Source organism: Cynara cardunculus, unplaced genomic scaffold (assembly GCF_001531365.2).
Source record: "Cynara cardunculus var. scolymus isolate 2C unplaced genomic scaffold, CcrdV1 Un_Scaffold_3067, whole genome shotgun sequence".
NCBI classification, from domain to species: domain Eukaryota; kingdom Viridiplantae; phylum Streptophyta; class Magnoliopsida; order Asterales; family Asteraceae; genus Cynara; species Cynara cardunculus.
Window position 1 is genome coordinate 35,267 of NW_020201336.1, and position 19,367 is coordinate 54,633.

Here is a 19,367-nt window from a genome sequence, read left to right on the forward strand (position 1 = left end):
CTGACTAACAAAGTCAAACACGATATCTATACAATTATAGACAATTATTAACTTTCAAGACGAATACAATTTAACACTGAAATTCAGTCCCAACAGGCTTTCATGCAGAAAATATTTTAATATCACTTCCCTTCGGAACTTAGGATGAAGTAGGTGGTCAGTTGTAGTTGTCATCGGTGTACTTGCCCCTGACTTCTTCGTGAAGATTTGGGTTCACCATCCCTTCTAAATTATACTGAGTGGAACGCCCTAACAAATTTACCAGATTATCCCGAAATTTTCTCAGCTCGGCTGTTAACATTTCTTGAATAATAAACCCAGGGTTATGAGCGTGATCTCTGCCCTTTGTTCTGCCCCTTCCATGGCCTGACGTTGAGCTTTCTTGTACTGGCATTTCCCTTTCTGTACGAATTTCTTGTGGAATACATCTCCCTCTTTCTCGGCCTTGACATTGACTCCTTGCTTCTACTGTTGTAGCAATTTCTGGATTTATTTCATTGTGTAAGATTCCTCGTCCTCCGCCTCTTCCATGGCCCGTAGAAGTTCTCCCTGAAATATTCCCTAATCCAGGATTTTCTCTTTTAGGATTCACATGCACATTCCTCCCTGAGCGTATAGAATTATCTGCCATTGTACCTATTACTTGTAACTTCTTAATTGCCACAATAAACATGTATACAATTAATCATGTACTTAAGTACAAATGATATGCTCACGTTTTATCAGGCACCTAAAACTCAAGATTACATTGGTCGCATGTAATCTAAATCTACCATACTTTTCGTCACTTTAGACCCAATTTTAACACATTCCGAGGATGAAAATCCCAGTGGAACCTATTATCACATACTTAATGCCTCTAGTTTAAGTCTAAGTATCACGAAAAATACCTAGATATCTTAAACTAAGGTTGTGATACCAAATGAAACAACCCACCATGTACTAGCAAGTACCAACAACAAAATTCATGCTATAGCATACATCAGGTTTCGATATTTACAAACATTTCAGTAACGTTCACATATAATAACAAAAGTCTGAGTTCAAAAATTCGTCATAACAAAAACTTTCTTCCATGATTCCATCACATCTTTCCTTTGCCTTTATCCTTCGATGTTGGATGACCTACAAAATAAATTATTACAACAACTGAGAGTTAGACCGGAAGGTCTAGTGACTGAATTTCCCTCATGTAAATAAAATCTGCCATAATATTTTAATACCTTTCAGACCTAATTTTAAATAATGAATTATCAAACATTCATCGCGATTACACCGCCATCTATTATCTATCGCGGTTACACCGCTATCTATCGCGATTACACCGCCATCTATCATCTATCACGATTACACCGCTATCTATCATCTATTGTGGTTAAACCGTCATCTATCATCTATCGTGGTTACACCGTCATCTATCATCTATCGAGGTTACACCGCCATCTATCAATTAGAGTTCAAAACATCTCATTTTAGATAATATTGCAAGCGATGAACACCCTTATCAGGACACCACTTTGAGCGATGAGGGTCAATCCGGACAACACTGCTAGTGATGAGGATTAATCCGGACAACATTGTGAGAGATGAGGTTCAATCCCAACAACATTGTGAGTGATGAGGGTCAATTCAGACAATACTGTGAGCGATGAGGGTCAATTTAGACAAACTGTGAGTGAAGAGGGTCAATCTGGGCAACACTGTGAGCGATGAGGATCAATCCGGACAACACTGAGTGATGAGGGTCCTTATCAAATCATACTTTGAGCGATAAGGGGTCTTACCGGATGATGCCTTGAGCGATAAGGGGTCTTACTGGATGATGCATTAAGCGATAAGGGGTCTTACCGAATCATGCTTTGTACGATGATATATTATAACATAATTGGTATAATGTAACTTTGATACAAATATACCATCAACTAACATCATACAACAAAGTATACTACAAGAAATGTAACACTGATATTTACCAAAACATTGTAAAAACTCACCTTTTTCTGAGACTTCACTGAATGCTCTGCTTCCTTTTCTTTGTTAATCAGGCTTTCTAAATTTCTTCTCCCAAAAATCAGAAACCTCACACAGTTGCCTACCACTTACTATATATAGTAAGTAAGGAAGTAAAGAAGAAGGGGGGGGGGAGGGTTTGAGGCGGTGCATGGACATGCACCCCTCCCCCTCACATGAAAAACCACATATCTCAACACATTATTGGACCAAAATTGAATTACCACCCAGAGGTGACCAAATGTTTCACCACTGGTCCCTCATTCTCAATTAAATACCAGATTTATCCCTTAAACTTTCCACTGCTATTTATTTTCGAAACCCGACCATAAATATCTTAACACCGAACATTAGAATATTAAATAAATAACCTAAACAACAAACTTTACCATTTTAACCTTGTGTCTACGTAAGTGTTCAATGAAAATAAACCGTTTGATAAATGTTTAAAATGACAATAAAAATTAAAATAACATGAATTATTTAAAATAACATAAATGATATGAATTCAACGAGTTCATAACACATTATTTAATAACTGAAAACATATTTAAAAAAAAAAGTATTATTGTTTGATTATACTTTTTGATTCATGCATGTTGGTATACTATTTACTTTTTAATGAGACAATATGATTAAAAATTGTAGGACAAGGGTAATTTTGGGAAAAAAATGCTAACTTAACGCATTAAGAGAGGAAAAGCTAACTTAACATGTTAAGTCGATCTCTTAGTGTTAAATTAAAATCAAACACCTTAATATAACTTAATTAAATATGTTAGCCACCATTAAGCTTCTTAAGTTGAAAACAAACATCCCCTTGGTTTGTCCCGAAATAGGTGTCCACCTTCAAAGGTAAGTGCATACTTTTCAATTCTACATGTAATTATGAGATAGAGAAATTCATTACGCCCTCTATTATTAAGGGTACAATTGTAATTTAGTTAATTAAAAGGTGTAATAACTACACTTTTCTAAAATTGTGTGCATTTTTTATCGTGTACATATTTATTTTGAGATGGAGGAGTAATAGACATAGAACAAACCTATAAATCAGTGCCTATTCAGGTAAGCTTATTGATGGGCATGCTCTTTGCAGTGTTGTAACCTCAAAGAAGTCTAAGGGGCTGTTTGGTTCATAATACATCAAGTCCTGTATGGATTAATCTGTCTATATGGATTGAGAAGATTTTTGTCTGTGAGGGGTTTTTCATAGATGGAATGAGCATGTTTTTTAATTGGGAGGGGAAGGTTTGAGAAAAACTTAACTTTTTGCATAAAGCTCCCCCCCTAGAAGCTTTTGGAATAAACTAGTTTTTATATCATTAAGTCATTATCAAACAGTCATGTATAACTGACTGAATAAATTGCGAGTCCCATTAAGCTGCTAAAAACATTCCCTAAGCTTTGTTGTTTGTCATTTTCGGTATTCATAGTTCCTTCTTATTTTATAATTTTATTTCCTTGTGGGAGCTATATTTTTGTGAAATCATTATCTGAATGATACTGCTTAATCACCCTCTTTGTTTCGTGACTAGGAAAGGGAAGCTTCATTGGATGGAACTTTATCTGATACGACACAATGGGTCGCTGGATTTGCATTGGTATGTTTTTTAGTCTTGTACTATCGGCATTTCCTTCAATTCCATCAAGCTACACACCTACGTCCTCCGGTGCATATTTCACTATTTGTTACGATTGTTCTATTGATGAATGCATCTATTGCATTATTTCCAGATGATACATCTGCATCTGGATCTGGTTACGAGGGTCTAGATCAATCTTCAGAGGGCCGGCTGGCCGATTGTCTAATAAATGATACAGAGATGCAATTAAGCCCTGATGATGTGTATGCTTCATTCAGCTTCACGATTATTCATTAACTTAACTAGGAAAAATGTGGCTTAATTCAATATGTTGAAAACAATAATCCATCTGGAACCGTTGCTATTCAGATTGATCTTAACAGGTATAGACAAATGTTCTAATATTTCAATTTTACCATTTTAATATTTAAACTTCTCTCATGTTCCTTTTGTTTTGTTATGTTCTTTTGGTATGTCATAACCAATTACTATAGAGTTGAAGAATGCCCAACCCAAGAATGGAGGTAGTATTGGTCAAGAGCAACCGACTCCTTGTCAAAATATAGGTTCGTCTAATTCCTAAAGGTTTTTTGTTTGTATCGTCCACCACAAATTAATATCATTTATGATCTTTAAAACTATATGATACATTGATACTTAGAAATGCCATTACTGTCGTACCATTATAGCAAACCCCATCAAAATAAAGAACCGCTTACCATTACCCTTTTTGATTGCCACATAGTTTTTACAAGATTCAGGTGTTATTTGTTAGCAGCTTAATGAGCTTAATAGGACTCGCAACTTATTCGGGCAGAATTATATAGAAATTGGCTTATTCAGTAAGCTTCTAGGAATGGGTTTTATGTAGATAGAAAACCAAGTTTTTTCCAAACTTATCTCTCCCAATTAAAAAATATGCTTCTTTCATCTATTAAAAAACTCTTTCAAATGAAAACCTTCTCAATCTATACAAACATATTAATCCACATGGATAATTTTATCCATACAAGACTTGATAGAAAACTTGGTATAAATGACATGAGTTGAAAGTTGGATAACCTCCATCGACATTTTTATAGTCAGGTGACTTGTTAATACTTTTGTGAAACTTTTTTTGGGGGGGGGGGGGGGGTCTCTATATATTAAACCAAATTCAAACAAGCAAAGGATGAACACAAAGTAATTTAGAAACTGATGGCAATGGAGAAGCTTTCAGGTAAACATACCAGAGGGGTCTATATTTATTCAAACAAATTGGTCAAGATTGTTGTTTCAGCACAAAAATGCATTGATAGATATGATAATATAATAAACCATATAAACAATTAAAACACTCCAACCAACAACTTTCACCTCCTTATTCTAATAAGCATCCTGCGTCAAATATATTTGACTGTTTAATTAATACACTACTCCAAGCTCGGAATTTGATTACTTGAGTACATGCATAACAGGTTATATACAAAGTTCAATTTGACATCACTTAAATACAGATTTCAGACAGAATGCCACTCACATATATGGGAACATAACAGCTATCGGCAGCAGAAAAGAGAAATGGGAATAGCATTCCAACATCTTTTTTAGGTTTACCAACAAAGATTCAGCATCCATTGTAACCCATAACTCTTCTTGCTGTACAATTGCAATTTAACATGTTCAGTGAGCCATATACTTATCAAAGTCATTAATGAAGTGCTTAGTATTAAGGTCTAGTAAGAGCTGAGGTACAAAAGCATAGAGCTGTTCAGGGACCCATAAACTTTAGTTGTGAAGTAAACTCTTGACTTATGGATCAATAGTTTTGCATTATTAGACTGATCCTCCTCTTAGTATATCAGGTCTGTATTCATCAGTTACTGATGTCTACAGAACATCCGAATAGTGGATGAGCTATCTAACACAGACATAACTGTAATTGCTCTTCCTCTCAATTCCTTGACCCTTACAAGATAATTTTCCAATCTTTCTCCCAAGTCCTTCTGTTTAACTGGACCTAAGTTTTGATCCTTCAGATTTATACCTCAAGCATATGTTATCGTTGCTTAAGTGGGTAAAATGAATAAATCTGTTTTTAGTAGTATATGCTTGAAATCTTAAAAGAAGAACCCGTGTTAAGCGTGACATGTTTTTATCGATAGTGTCTTTCTTGCCCATTAAGGCCAACAATGCACATTGTAATAAACTTACTGTTTTTCTCATGATGTTATTGGGTGTACAAAGTTCAACTTATTTGATAACATCCAATGCAGGATTCTTTGTTTTATGTTGAACGACCAGGCTTTGTTGAGTAACCAAGAGCAAATCTAGAACAAGTTCAATGTTTTGATGATAATTGGTTAGGTATTCCATGATGCCATATCAGTACAAGGGAATTGAAAGATACAGACCATTTTACAGAGTTGGACATGCTTCATTGTACTGTTTAGAATTGGTTTATCACTATATTTTTCTTGTTTTGACATAAACTACCACATTTTTTCCCATTAAACCCAAACCAACCCGCTAACAACTCAATAAAACCCAAACCGCCAAATCGTTAATTAGGAGGGTTGAAATTGGGTTAGCATAACACAACCCAACCCAAACCGTCAACCCGCCACTAATATATATATATATTTTTTAAATTATGTGTATGTGTGTATATATAGAGAGAGAGAGAGAAAGAGAGAGAGGAGATATGAGGAGGTTTACTTTGCAAACCACGTTATTTGTACAAACCCTACAAACCTCATTCATCCGATCATAATTTTTCATTTTCTCTATTTTTTTGTAATTATGAGAGGTTGATTAATCATTTTTAGGGGGTGTTTGGGATTGCTTATTTAAAACAACTTATGTTTTTTTTTTGTAAAAGTGTTTATTAACTTATGTGGTATCAAATTGGAGTTTTGTAAAAAGTGTTTGGATTAGTTTATAGCGGTACCAAACTGGAATAAGCTGATAAGTTGTTTTTTTTGTGTTTTGCAAATTTTGCATACAACTTTTGCATATAAATTTTGCTCTGTAAAATGACCAAAAAGGACAGTCTTACATATTATTGACTTATGGGAGTGTTTGGGATTGCTTATTAACTTATTTGATTTTTTAACATGTAAAAACTTATTTTTCATCATTTATAATAATATATTTGACAAAAATTTATATCAATAAGATTAATAATTTATATCAATAAGATTAACAATTAACAAACATTTATACCAATACCATTAATAATTTAAGACAAAAATAATAGATATGTACAACAAAAGAATATTAGATCGTCATTTATAATGTAATATTATTATAATCAAAATATCAATAACAAAAATAGATCGTCATTTATAATAAACATTTATCTGGATCAACCTATTGGATCTCCTGCAATCATATCTCTCACCGCACTCATATATAGATCATCACCCCTACGACGTGAACTTGTGTTTTCATGTGCTTCATTATTGCTACCACAACCTTCATCATCAACATCAATATGAGGGTTGTATGATTCTTGTTGCACCATGTCAAATGCTTCGTCAAAACTACCGTTCATCTTAATATAATTGTAAATTGCCATTGACGCTAGCACAATATTTCCTTGTGTCTCATAGGTGTGATTGACATGTATATCTTTTAGTATTTGCCACCTAGCTTTCCATACTCCAAAAGTTCGTTCAACAACATTCCTTAGTGATGAGTGATAATAGTTAAATGTCGTTTTTGCTCCTTTGGGAGCACGTATTGCTGTAATTTGTCCATGACGGAAACCAGGTATGTGATAACGAATATATGTTCATTTGTATGGAGCAAGATAACCTTTAGTATTTGGATATCCGACATCAACAACATAATACTTATCTGTTATGAAAAATAAACAAACTACTGTTATTCGTTTCAAATGGTTTGAAAACATAAAAGTTTGCCTTACTACAAAAAAAATACTAACCACCGATTGGATGTGGAAATTTAAGTTCAGTTCTGCGTAAGGCTTCAAAAAATATCCGTGTCATGTGTCCAGCCCATGCAAACGTAAAACACATATAAAATCACAAATTGCCATGATATTTTGCGTCGCATATCCTTTTCTACCAATGTATTTTGCTTGCTCATGCTCTCGAACCGATGCCCTTACGTGTGTCCCATCGATAGCACCAATRCAATCCTACACATATAAGTAAAATATAATATTAATCTATTAAAATGTTACGGTCAAATACAAAGCAAGATATAGGAAGTACCTTGAACATTGGATAATAACGAGAGTTATTTAAAATATGTGCGGTACATCTTCATTGTAATTTGCATTTGGTTTTATGATGTTCGTACTTAACTTAAGCACAACTTTCAAAACAACATGGAAATGCCTATGAATAGTCTCTCTAGAATGATTAAATGTTTCTTGAATTAACCTATTCCCACACCCATGTGCTAAAGTCATCAAGAAAATGCCAACAGACTTCTCAATACATATATTACGTGTTGGCTTTAACCCGTAACGTAGCAAGATCTGAACATAACATTTTGAATACTGGGACATGTAGTCTGAAATCTTCGTAGTATCGTCTAGGATGACCGTTAAGTACTTCATGAATAAATATGTTTCCTATGCAAGAAGATGTGCGGCAAGGCATATGCGTGCTATTCAATTTATGACTTATTATTATCCCTTTGATAGATATTGCACATGATAGTAGCCATCTGTCTCCTCTTCCACCCAATTTATTTCATTATCATCATTCGAATCAGAGTCATCATTATCCATCCTATTAATAGATAAAAAAATCAAACATATTAAAAACGCATATAAAAAGGATAGATAATATCAAATGCCATACATAATGTCAAACGTCATACATAATGTCAAACGATAATACAGGATACGAAACCAGTTGAAAACATAATATCATAATATTAAATAATAAAATGAAATGGGGAAAACACCATATGAATCATTCTTCCATAAGTAACTTAAAAAACTTCATCCTTGCCATGTGTGTCTTTGGAACCATAAAATTTTCACGGACTTGCTTTTTTAGGAAGATGCGTAATGCTTGGCTATACATCCTTGAACCTCCTTCAAATCCTGGAAAACATGTCACAATGTTCATGCATTCTTGTGTCGTTGGTGAGTACTTATTCCATGACGAAAAAGTTTGTGTGCTTCGTGATGATAGTGCCTCCAATACATTATCTAGTTTATCCTCAAATGAGGAAGTTATAGAAGATTTTCCCTTGGTTGAATGGGTAAGTGCGACATTATTTGGCTTCTTCCTTTTACTCGGACTACTTTGAGGGAAAAGATGTTTATTATCGTCGCCTAAATTCACTTCAGCACTATCTCCTTTCCCCTCATGATCTTCTTCATCTTCAATATTAGTTGGACAATTATTGTTTTGACATTCAACATGAGCCTTTAGTCTTACCTCCAATGGCAACGGAATCCCAAAATAAAGGCTCATAATACACTTGATAAATCTTCAAATTCAAGTCCCTAAACTTGGGAAGATCTTTATCGCCCTGTGTGTTAATGTCTCTTATTAGCAAATTTCACTAGGAAATCATGAAAAAGTAATAGAAAACAAAAGAATATATATAAAATAGTATTACCTTTATTTTTTCGTCCCACCATTCTGGTGATGCAACAATTGTCTTTCTCACGAGATCCCATCCAATGCCAGATTCAATCCTCATTAAACGATCATACAATTTCCATTCTTTCTTCATAGTGTCCCATTTGTTTTTAAGTTGCTTCTTGTCAAAAGATTTTCCTATTCGTTCCTTAATCTTCTTCTCTATGTTTCCCCACCCAAGCTTATTGAAGTGACTACCAGGTCTATTCCCATTTTTAACCTCATTCATGCACAAATCAATGAACACCATAAATGTAGTATTATCCCAAACAAGTTTTGGCTTATTCTTTTTCGATGTATCACTAGCAACAAAGTTAGCATTGTTCGCGTCCATTACCTGAATAACAAAGTTAATAAGAAGACCACTAATGTATCCATTTTTCATTATGTTGTATAAATTGGTGGCTGCAAAAAAAATCTGTTTGAACCATCTAAAATAAACTTGCTGGTCAATTATAAATACATAAGATGGGCTGCTAACAGAGTGAGGGCTATACATGTAGAATTAGAAGGTTTGGATGATGAATCTATCATATTGGTTCTTTCCTTTTGCACATATGCCATTTGTCTTAATGTTGTTACCCTGCCACACATCTAGAATTAAAACTAAATTTTACCCCTCAAAAGCATCATATCCTGGGAAAAGAATTCATGGTCTACATATGTAGTAATTCCAAACACCTCCATAAACTGTCTTTCTTCTTCATAATCCCAGCAAACATGGTTAAATGCATGTCCTATAAATGAGTTCCAATGGCAATCCTCTGGCATTGTATTCTCAAATTCTTTTTTAAAGGAAACAAAAGTAGATACATCTTAGGGGCTGTTTACTAAACGCTAATCCAGTAAGTGCTTACCGGGTAATTTTCTTTTTTGAATGAACATGGTAAGGGTTTAGAATCTTACTAGGTTAGAACGATAAAAGGATGGAGAGTCTTTCCCAGTAAGAGTGGTGAAAGGATGGAGAGTCTTTCCCGGTAAGAGTGGTGAAAGGATGGAGAGTCTTACCTAGTAAGTGAGAGTGAAGACGCTTACTCGGGTAAGCGCTTACCGGGTAAATTGTTGCATACTATATTGTTTTGATGCACTACAATTTTACCTAGAAAAATAAATTATATTATTGACTCATATTGGTAAGTACTTACCGGGTAAGCATTTGAGTGAACTGAGACAAGTTTTCGCTACTAGAAGAATCAATATACGTATATCTTGTACTTCCTCCGTATCATGAATTTTGCATAATTTTCCATCAAAATTATCACTTCTATCGTTATCATCATTGCAAACAAATTTATGACATTGGTTTGGGTCTGCAAGACTTTTTGTTTGCCTATTGACAGGTATTTTACATATTCCACAAATAATCGAATATTTGCAAAGTTAAACAATTCATTAAAGGTTAGGAGTATTTGAACTTGCTGCTTTATCGGACTGCTCAAGAAATATGAATGCAACCAATGATACCTACTCATGTTCTGGAAACACTTCAGAACTTTTTGAACAGAAGCCAAACTCTTTGAACTCAACCAAGGAGACACAGATGTCACACAACAGTTCAACACAATCACAAAGTATTGACAACACTTTGATATGTTTGAGGTATTCTTGGAAGTATCCTAGTGATGAAATCCTCTACAAAGAAATCATTGAGAAAAAGAGAACATTTAGATTTCTATTAGGGTTGAACAAAGAACTTGACCAAGTCAGAAGTATCATTGCCTTTGTTATCTGCCTCAGCAGTTTCGACACAAAACCAACATGCAAATGGCATGAGTCTTATTGTGAGTTATCAGGTCAGACTTATCAATGCATATAACACATGCATTCCACAAAAATTGAAGTAGAGATAAATCCACAGAAATTGATAAACCCACATAAATTGAAGTAGAGAGAAATCCACTTCACAGTAAGAAAAAAACAAACTAACAGATAACTATGGAACGGGGAAAATCGATCACTAACCTCAAAATACGTTATGCAGGAGAACAAATTCAACAGGGGAAGCTTTCGGCGATGATTAGACGGAAAGAAACCGAATGGAAGATCGATGATTTCTCACAGGTGGTAGGGAGGAATTTGGTTCGTATCTGTTGAGGAGAGATAAGAAAAAAAAAACAAACTAGCAGATAACTATAGAACGGGGAAGATCGATCACTAACCTCAATACGTTATGCAGGAGAACGAATCAGCAGGGGAAAACCAAAGGAAAGATCGATGATTTCTTTTCACAGGCGGTGGGGAGGGTTTGTTGATTTCTCATAAGCGGTGATTCTGTATCTGTTGAGGATAGGGTATAGAAAGGGTATTACAGGGTTAAAATGGTGACCGTTCATAAGTTGATTTTGATAAGTTAGCGAGGACTGACTTATCAAAAACTGCTTATTACCGGTTTGACACTAGTATAATCTGTTTTTTTTTTCGTCCAAACACTAGAATTAGCTTATCACCGGTACCAGACTGAAATAAGTCAATAAGCATGTTAAATAAGCAATCCCAAACCCCCCCTTATTATGGAGGGTGTTAATCATGAATATTATCATCTTCATTATATTAATTTTAGAGAAATACATGAAACAATTTCATTAAAATTTCAATTAGTATTATTTGAAACAATTTAATAATCATATATGAAACAATTTCATCAAGAAAGTATTATATGAAACAACTTCATAAGATTAAACAACTTTATGAAAAGATTTCATAAAAACAACGAAATTGACGGATGAGGGTGGTTTACATGGTTTGTACAAATAAGGATGGTTTGCATTTGACCGCTCCTCTCTCTGTATATATATATATATATATATATATATATATATATATATGTGTGTGTGTGTGTGTGTGTGTGTGTGTTTGTGTGTATGTGTGTGTGTATGTGTGTGTAATATTTACAAAATTAAATTTACAGCCCAAAAATATGTATATTTTTTTAGTCTAATGTACAACCCAAAAATTAAATACATGTATCACTTGTCCAATTTATAGCCCAAACTTAATCCGACTATTGTCTCGGTCAAGTCCAATAGGACCAATACTCCAATTCAATTCACTTATTCAGTTCTCAACTTCACGTTCTCCTATCGTCTACTCATCTAGCATCCCCAAATCTACAACTCGTGACTGCCGACTGTCGACTGAACTGTGGTTGTTGGCTTGATGCCAACCGAACTTGGTTGTTCGCTTACTGTCGACTGGACTGCTCTTGTTCTCGTCCCAAATTCGTACTCCCAGTTCTGCTTCTCGAGTTTCTGAATCCTTTTCTGCTTGCTACGTCTGGTATGTTATTTTTTCACACCCTTAGACTTATAAAAGAAACCACAAAGAAAGTATACAATATGGTCCAATGTCGTCTTTTCCAAGTAATAAAGTGGTAAAAACCAAATATCGTCCACGGAGATTGTAGCAAAGACTTAATAAGAGACCAATGAAAGAGATGATTTTAGATGATGAAATTGAAGACTTCAATTTGATTCTGAGTTAACAATGATAAAATAACAGAATATTAAAGGGTTGCATTGGTGTAAGAATTGTGGTGAAATGTAAACACAAATTCAACAAACAATGCTGTAGGAATGCTACAGCATGCAGTAAGCCATAACTAGTTTCACCATCTATTTTGAAGGTATTCCTCTCGGACCTCAGCATTAGACTATATTATAGCTTTTAACCCATATCTCTATGTTGTATCCTGACCAGGAATAGTGACAAAATGTTGTCTTCAAAATATATGGATAAAAAGATCACTTTGTTAAAAATCACTCTCTCGAGCCGATTCCCATATCATTCAAGTTGGCATGTGTTCTAGATGGTTCATCTCTGGATATACCGCACTTTGACACTTTTAGAGAGTGACCAACCTGGAGGGAGTTAATTTTGAAAGATATAAATGACAAGTCTCCTTGTCGGTGACTATCTCAAGTCTACCTCTTATATCATTCAAGTTGACATGCATTCAATGGCTTATCTCTAAGATCATGGTACTTTAACACTTTCAAAGTGATCAACTCGTTAAGAAGTGTACTTGGTTTTGATAAAAACTTGAATGAAATAGTGGAACATTGTTATTGCGAAACAATGTTCACTTTCCTTCGGTTTAACATTTCACCCTTTGTTTTACACCTAAGCTAATATATTAGCTACTCGTTGACGGTTGATCTTTACAATGCCTTGAATGGCAAATCAAAAGCAGAAAAGCTTAATCTTGATCTTCAAGAACAGTTGAAGATTTGTCATTCTAAGATCAAGGAACTGACCAACATCAAGGAAGATTTTAAGAATCAGGTTATCGTAAACCAGACCATCACTATCGAGCGTGAGTAGGCTATAGCTGAGCATGAGCAAGCTATTGCTGAACTCAAAACTAAGACGGCTACATTGAAGGGTGGTGCAAAACCTCTGTTAAGGCGTCTGAGATCATCAACGCTCAAATTCTCACCAAGATTAAGATTGGTCCAGGCTTCTCCTATGATCAGGAACATAGTGTCACTGACAGGTCCATGCTGAAGGTTGGTACCTTCGTCTCTTCTATTCTTGACACTTCTTCTTCTCAGTCTTCTATCACCGAGAGTCATCTTGAAGGAACTTCTTTGAGTTCAAGTCGCAAAGACAAAGGTAAATCCATTGTCAAAGCACCTCTTCCCAAGAAGGCTGACAAGTCACATAGATCAAGATCTATTCCTTCAACTTGTGCACCTTCTTCTTCTTCTTCTTCTTCTGGGATCAAGATATCTGAATCTTCTGAGAAATGTAAGTCTAAGCTCAAGGTGAATGTTTCACCTAAGGACTCAAAATCCTCAGTTGATTTTTTGTAACCTTTGGAGGAAACGGAAAAGGATATACCAAAGGTTTTGGTGTATTAACCAACGGTGCAACTACTTTCAAACGTGTTGCATATGTTGAAGGACTGAAGCACAATCTTCTTAGCATCAGTTAGTTGTGTCATAAAGATTTCACAGTAAAATTTCCTAAAAATTCATGCTACGTCTTTGACAAAGATGATAAGGTTGCTCTAACCAGTTCTCGCCTAGAGAATGTATATATCATCAACATGGATTCTCCTCTTACTGAGAACAGTTGTTTTCTCTCAAAAGCTTCGTCAGATATCAACTGGCTGTGGCACAAACGACTTTCTCATTTCAATTTCAAGACACTTACTGAGCTGTCTCGAAATGATCTCGTCAATGGTCTTCCTCAACACACCTTTGCAAATGAATCTCTTTGCTCAGTGTGTGTAAAAAGGAAAACAAACAAGAGCTAGCTTCAAGTCTAAGCAAATCTCTTCAGTGACCTCTCCATTTCAGCTATTGCACATGGATCTCTTTGTTCTAGTCAATGTACAATCTATAGCTAGAAAGAAATATATACTTGTCATTGTTGATGAGTAGTCCAAGTACACTTGGGTCTTCTTTCTCAGATCCAAAAGTGAAGCACCTGAAGAAATTATCTCGTTCATCAAAAGCATAGAAGTACTTAACAATATTAAAGTACGATCTATCAGAAGTGACCATGGAACTGAATTCAAAAACAGTACTATGGATAGCTTCTGTGATCCCAGATCTCTCAATAACACGAAGATTTAAGTTATGAAGAACCTAAATCTGTCGTATGGATGAATAATAGTGAAGAACAACTTAATAAATATTCAAGAGAATTATGAAGCGTCAAATGATTCACTACTATTGATGAGAAGGAACGACAATGATTACAAGGAATATAAAAGCTATTTATACTAGTAATCTAATTTAGGAGATAACTATCTAGGGAAAAGATAACTATAAGATATTCGAAAAAAAGATATCTGTGATGTCCAAATTCTCATACAAACATGATAATGATCTTCAAGAATAAGATGAATGAGAGAATACAGAGAGTAGATCACCAAATGTATCTTGATTGATTGAGAAAGAGAATTACAGCTCTAATTCTGATCATAAAATGATTAATGAGATTGCTAATTACAATTACAAAGGAAACTACTATTTATACTAAGGAAGGAATAAAGCTATTCTATTACAAAACATGTAAAATATGGAGAACTTGAATACAACAATAACGCACATACTTGAACCCAACAATATCAATCTAGAATTATAGAAATTATCTCGATCTATTTGGAGCAATAGAAATCCAACTGCCGATTAGTCATCTCCAGCTGTCTTCTAGGAGGCGTGTTCAATCAAGTCTTTATGAATCTTCTTGCTTGGACATCTATGATTGAACCATTGTTTAATACTCTAAGTGTTGATGACCAGAGGGGTGATGGAGATGCATTGTTCATCGTACCAATGGATCCTTCATCGCATCTCTTGTTGGCCTTGACACTTAGGATTTCTTCAAGCCTTTCTTCCATCGGCCCTCTGCACTTCCATACTTGTATATTTTTCATTACTTTTTTACAGTAAGAGTTATAGGGTCTAACAATCTCCCCTAAGTAATGAAAAACTAAACAAAGACTAGTCTTTGAATATGAATGAATTGTAAAGAACATAGACTAATCTAGTAGAAACATCCTTTTGCCAAAAGTTTTTCATTGTTTTGAAAAGTTGGATCGTTTCCTACAATACGAAAGTACATATTAAAATAAAATACATCAATCATGGTCTCCACTAAATTTTTTCCAAAATCGCCTCATCAATCCTCTATAGCAGATGACTGTGGAGATACCATGAATCAATTCTTGACCCTCCTTCATCGGCACATGCTCTCTGCCCACTCTCTCCCGTATGACTTTCTGAAACCATTCAAGTGTATTGGTTGAATACTTGAAGGCCTTAGTTAGTCTGAAGTATTTTTTGGTTCCATGCTCGTTCTTGAAGACCCAGCCGAGTTCTGGTTGAGTTAGGACATAAGCAGAGCTTGTCTCCTGTAGTCCTGGAAATTCTTCATTTGGAGGTGTGAAGGATAATCTTTCGATGCCTAGTTCCAGAGCTATTTGGAAGTCATTCTTAGCTCTAAACTTCACCAAGGTCCCCATCGTCTCTATAATCGTTCGATTGGCCATTCCGTACCTTATCCCTTGATCATGCCTCAGAGTTATGTAGCCATACAAATCGATCAAGTCCTATGGATTAAGATTTATGAGATCATTGTCGTTGAAAATGCTGATCATCCCATGTGTGCGTTCCATGATGTACTCAATGTATTTGATGGCTTTGTTCGCGAAGGTCCGCAGCTTGATGTCGAGGACTGTCTTGATTCCATCATTTGAGAAGATGGCTTGTGGTGAAGATGTTGTTTGTCTCATGAATCTATGACGAAGCAGGTCCATCGACTCGGTTCATAGGTTGGGAGGATTGAGAACTAGCTATTCATCGCGATCGTGATAGAGATATTGATGGATATTTCCCATCATAACAGGTTCCTTTGGTGGCACCGGCAGACGTCGACTCAACGTTTCCATATGGGCGACTATTTCTTCGACTCTAGCGATTGTTGGAGGTGGCCTTGATGAGGAGGGTAAATCTGTGAGCACCTTCTGGGTTGGTTGGGTGACAGGTGGTTGTGTTTGGGTAAAGGGAGGTTCTGGTTGTATGGTAGAGGGTTCTAGTTGGGATGAGGTTTATGGTTGTATGGGTTCTGTTTGGGTGGGTTTTGGTTGAGTAGGCTCTGGTTGAGTAATGGAGGGTTCTGGTTGAGTGATGAAGGGTTCTGGTTGAGTGGTGGGTTTTGGTTGTGGTGGTGATGGAGGAGGTGTTGGTGATGGGGTAAAATGAGTAACTGGTTCTTGTGGGGTAGAGAGTTGTGTTCAGAGGAAGATGAAGAAGTCACCAAAATTGGTGAGAACTAATTGGTTGTTGGTGGTTGGTTTTGGGTGCAAGCAGAGGGAACATGTACATTATGTACATCATCAGAGGGCTGAGCCTCTGGTTCCCTCGCCTCGGTTTGATTGGAGGGTTGGTTGGTTGGTTGTTGATCATGTGGTGGTGGTGGTGCTGCAGTTTCTATTGGGGAGCTGGAAGGGTTCTCCCCCTCATGAGGACCAAGACCATGATCATCCTGGTCTGGATCTTCATGCCTAGGCCTTTTAAGGGGGCGGCTGGAGGAGCAAAAGGCTCTGTTCCTCTTCTTCTTGGAGCGTAGTTGGTCGAGGTACTTCCTCATGGCATCTCTCCATCGTGCTCATTCCATTTAGAGGAGGAGGGAGTATGTACGCTCTTGTTGTCGATCGAGGCTCTTGGTGAGGGCCTTGGTGGGCTCCGTAGCTCTTGATGCAAAACGAGCACTTATCTAATTGAAGTTTGAGATTAAGACCTTAGTGAGACCACGGAGGTCTGCTCGCGTGACCATATCTGTAGGGGTGGAGGTGGAGGTTGAGGAGGGTGGAGGTATGGTGATGGAAGAAATAAGGGTGTGTACCTTTGCAGCAAAGGCATTGAAGGCTTCATCGGTTGTGAGTGCTGCAGAGGGAGGTGGAGGAGGGGGTGTTTGAGGTAAATTGGCAACTATGGTGGTGGGGAGGGTGGCGATGGAGTTGGTGAGGTTGTTTACTTGGGTGGCGAGGGTGGCAAGGGATGCATCGGTTGCTGTGATTTGTGCCGTGAGGGCGGCTGGGGTGGTGGTGATGGATTCATGCCTGGTGGTCATGAGATTGTGTGAAAATTGTGTTGGCCGACCACCAGTTGTTGAAAGGATTGGATGCGAGTGGTGTTGTCCCTTGATTGAGCTTCGAGGGACGCAAAGGATTGCTGAATCGATGAAAGATCGATGGTGGGGGAGGATTTAGCAATCCTTGCCAAGTTGAGTTTAAGGTCTTCCAAGGACCGCTGTGCCGAGTCAGCAAAGGCCTGGAACTCGGCCTTTGTGACCAAATCTATAAGTGGGGTAACCCCTACAGCAACAAATGTTGTAGATTGAGCCTCTGTTCCATAGGCGCCTCCATCGATGCCTTGTGGAGAGAGAGGCATGTGAGGACTTCCATCACGTCCTTGATAGCCCTCAAGAGAGGAACTATCTCGTAATGTTACTACATTTATCTCTTCCTCATCAGATTCAGAGTCCGGTGAGGAGAAGTAAATGTATTTCACCATTGCTCGACTAAGAATCGATGGGGTACGTGCTTGAAAGGGCGATCGCTCTCAACGATCGATGGGGATATCAAAGTCAGAAGCAACAAATGCTTCTGTATGTGAGGGGAGTGGCGAGCAATGAAGAGAAGTGGCTCTTATGTCTTCATCACCTCTCTGTTAGGAGAGAGGTGATGGATGGTGGGGTTCCTCAGTTGTTTCATCTGCAGAGACCCGAAGAATAATCTCTAGATGGCAAGGTTAGGTAAGGATTGGACTGGGTGGTCCATCTCCAATACCCCTTTGGCCTTGGTTGCCAGGGGTAGATGATGTGGTTGCCCGGGGTTGGGGTGATGGAATTGAAGTGGGCATAGGGCCGAGGGAGGTAGGAGGAGTGTCATCATCATCGGATTCATCATCCGATGAACTCCTCTTTGCTTGTGATCCCTCGCTAGTGTCAAGGGAGGGCTCTATGTGCTCCGGGGTAGCTGGCCTCGGTTGTTGGGCTAGCAGAGAGTTTTTGTAAGACCTACGGCAGGCGGATATGTCTGGAATGACACTAAGCATGGCCCTTGACAAGGGCCTCTCCGCGAGGTTATCATCTTTGGAGATGGTTGGGCGATGACCATTCATGGCGTATTGAGGAGTGAATGGTTCATCGCAGGGCAGCTTGTGTGCCTTCATTGCGTCCTTGATGAAGAGGGCAAGGAAGCGAGGGAAGAGCACCGATGTAACTGGCTTCCTTGCTGCAATAAGCTTGTTCTTCTTCACCATTGCAGCATAGATCTCATTGTAGATGAGGAGAGCATAGTCCAGAGGCAAGTTAAAGAAGAGACCATACGTGATGGTCATGATGTTGATGTTGCCCTGGTCCATGCTCCCAAGTTCACAAGTCAGGGCTCTATTGAGGATGCTGAAGAAGACATTCCACATGGGTGGAAGAAACTGCCTCTTGAAGTCGGAGGCAATTCGGAGTTCCCTGTTGTAGCCCAACATTCTAATAAAGCACAAAATGTCGTGGCTAGTTGGCGGTTCCGCGTATTGGGCAATCCCGAGCTCCTGTCGGGTGGGGATGAATAGTACCTTTGAGATCTTGGCTCGTGAGATCTTGATCGAGCACATCATGTCGTTGGGGACATCGAGGTCACCCATGATCC

The 19,367-nt window shown here is 37.3% G+C and overlaps 1 protein-coding gene across 1 annotated transcript; it reads right to left on the reverse strand.

Moving 5' to 3' along the window:
- Window positions 1-8,527: 8,527 nt before the first annotated feature.
- LOC112503460 (L10-interacting MYB domain-containing protein-like) lies at window positions 8,528-19,086 on the reverse strand. The gene is made up of 4 exons (XM_025107496.1): window positions 18,550-19,086; window positions 9,186-9,545; window positions 9,002-9,095; window positions 8,528-8,943 (listed from the first exon to the last, which is right to left on the reverse strand). Exons 1-4 carry the CDS (start codon window positions 19,084-19,086, stop codon window positions 8,528-8,530), a joined length of 1,407 nt encoding a protein of 468 aa, XP_024963264.1.
- Window positions 19,087-19,367: the final 281 nt, after the last annotated feature.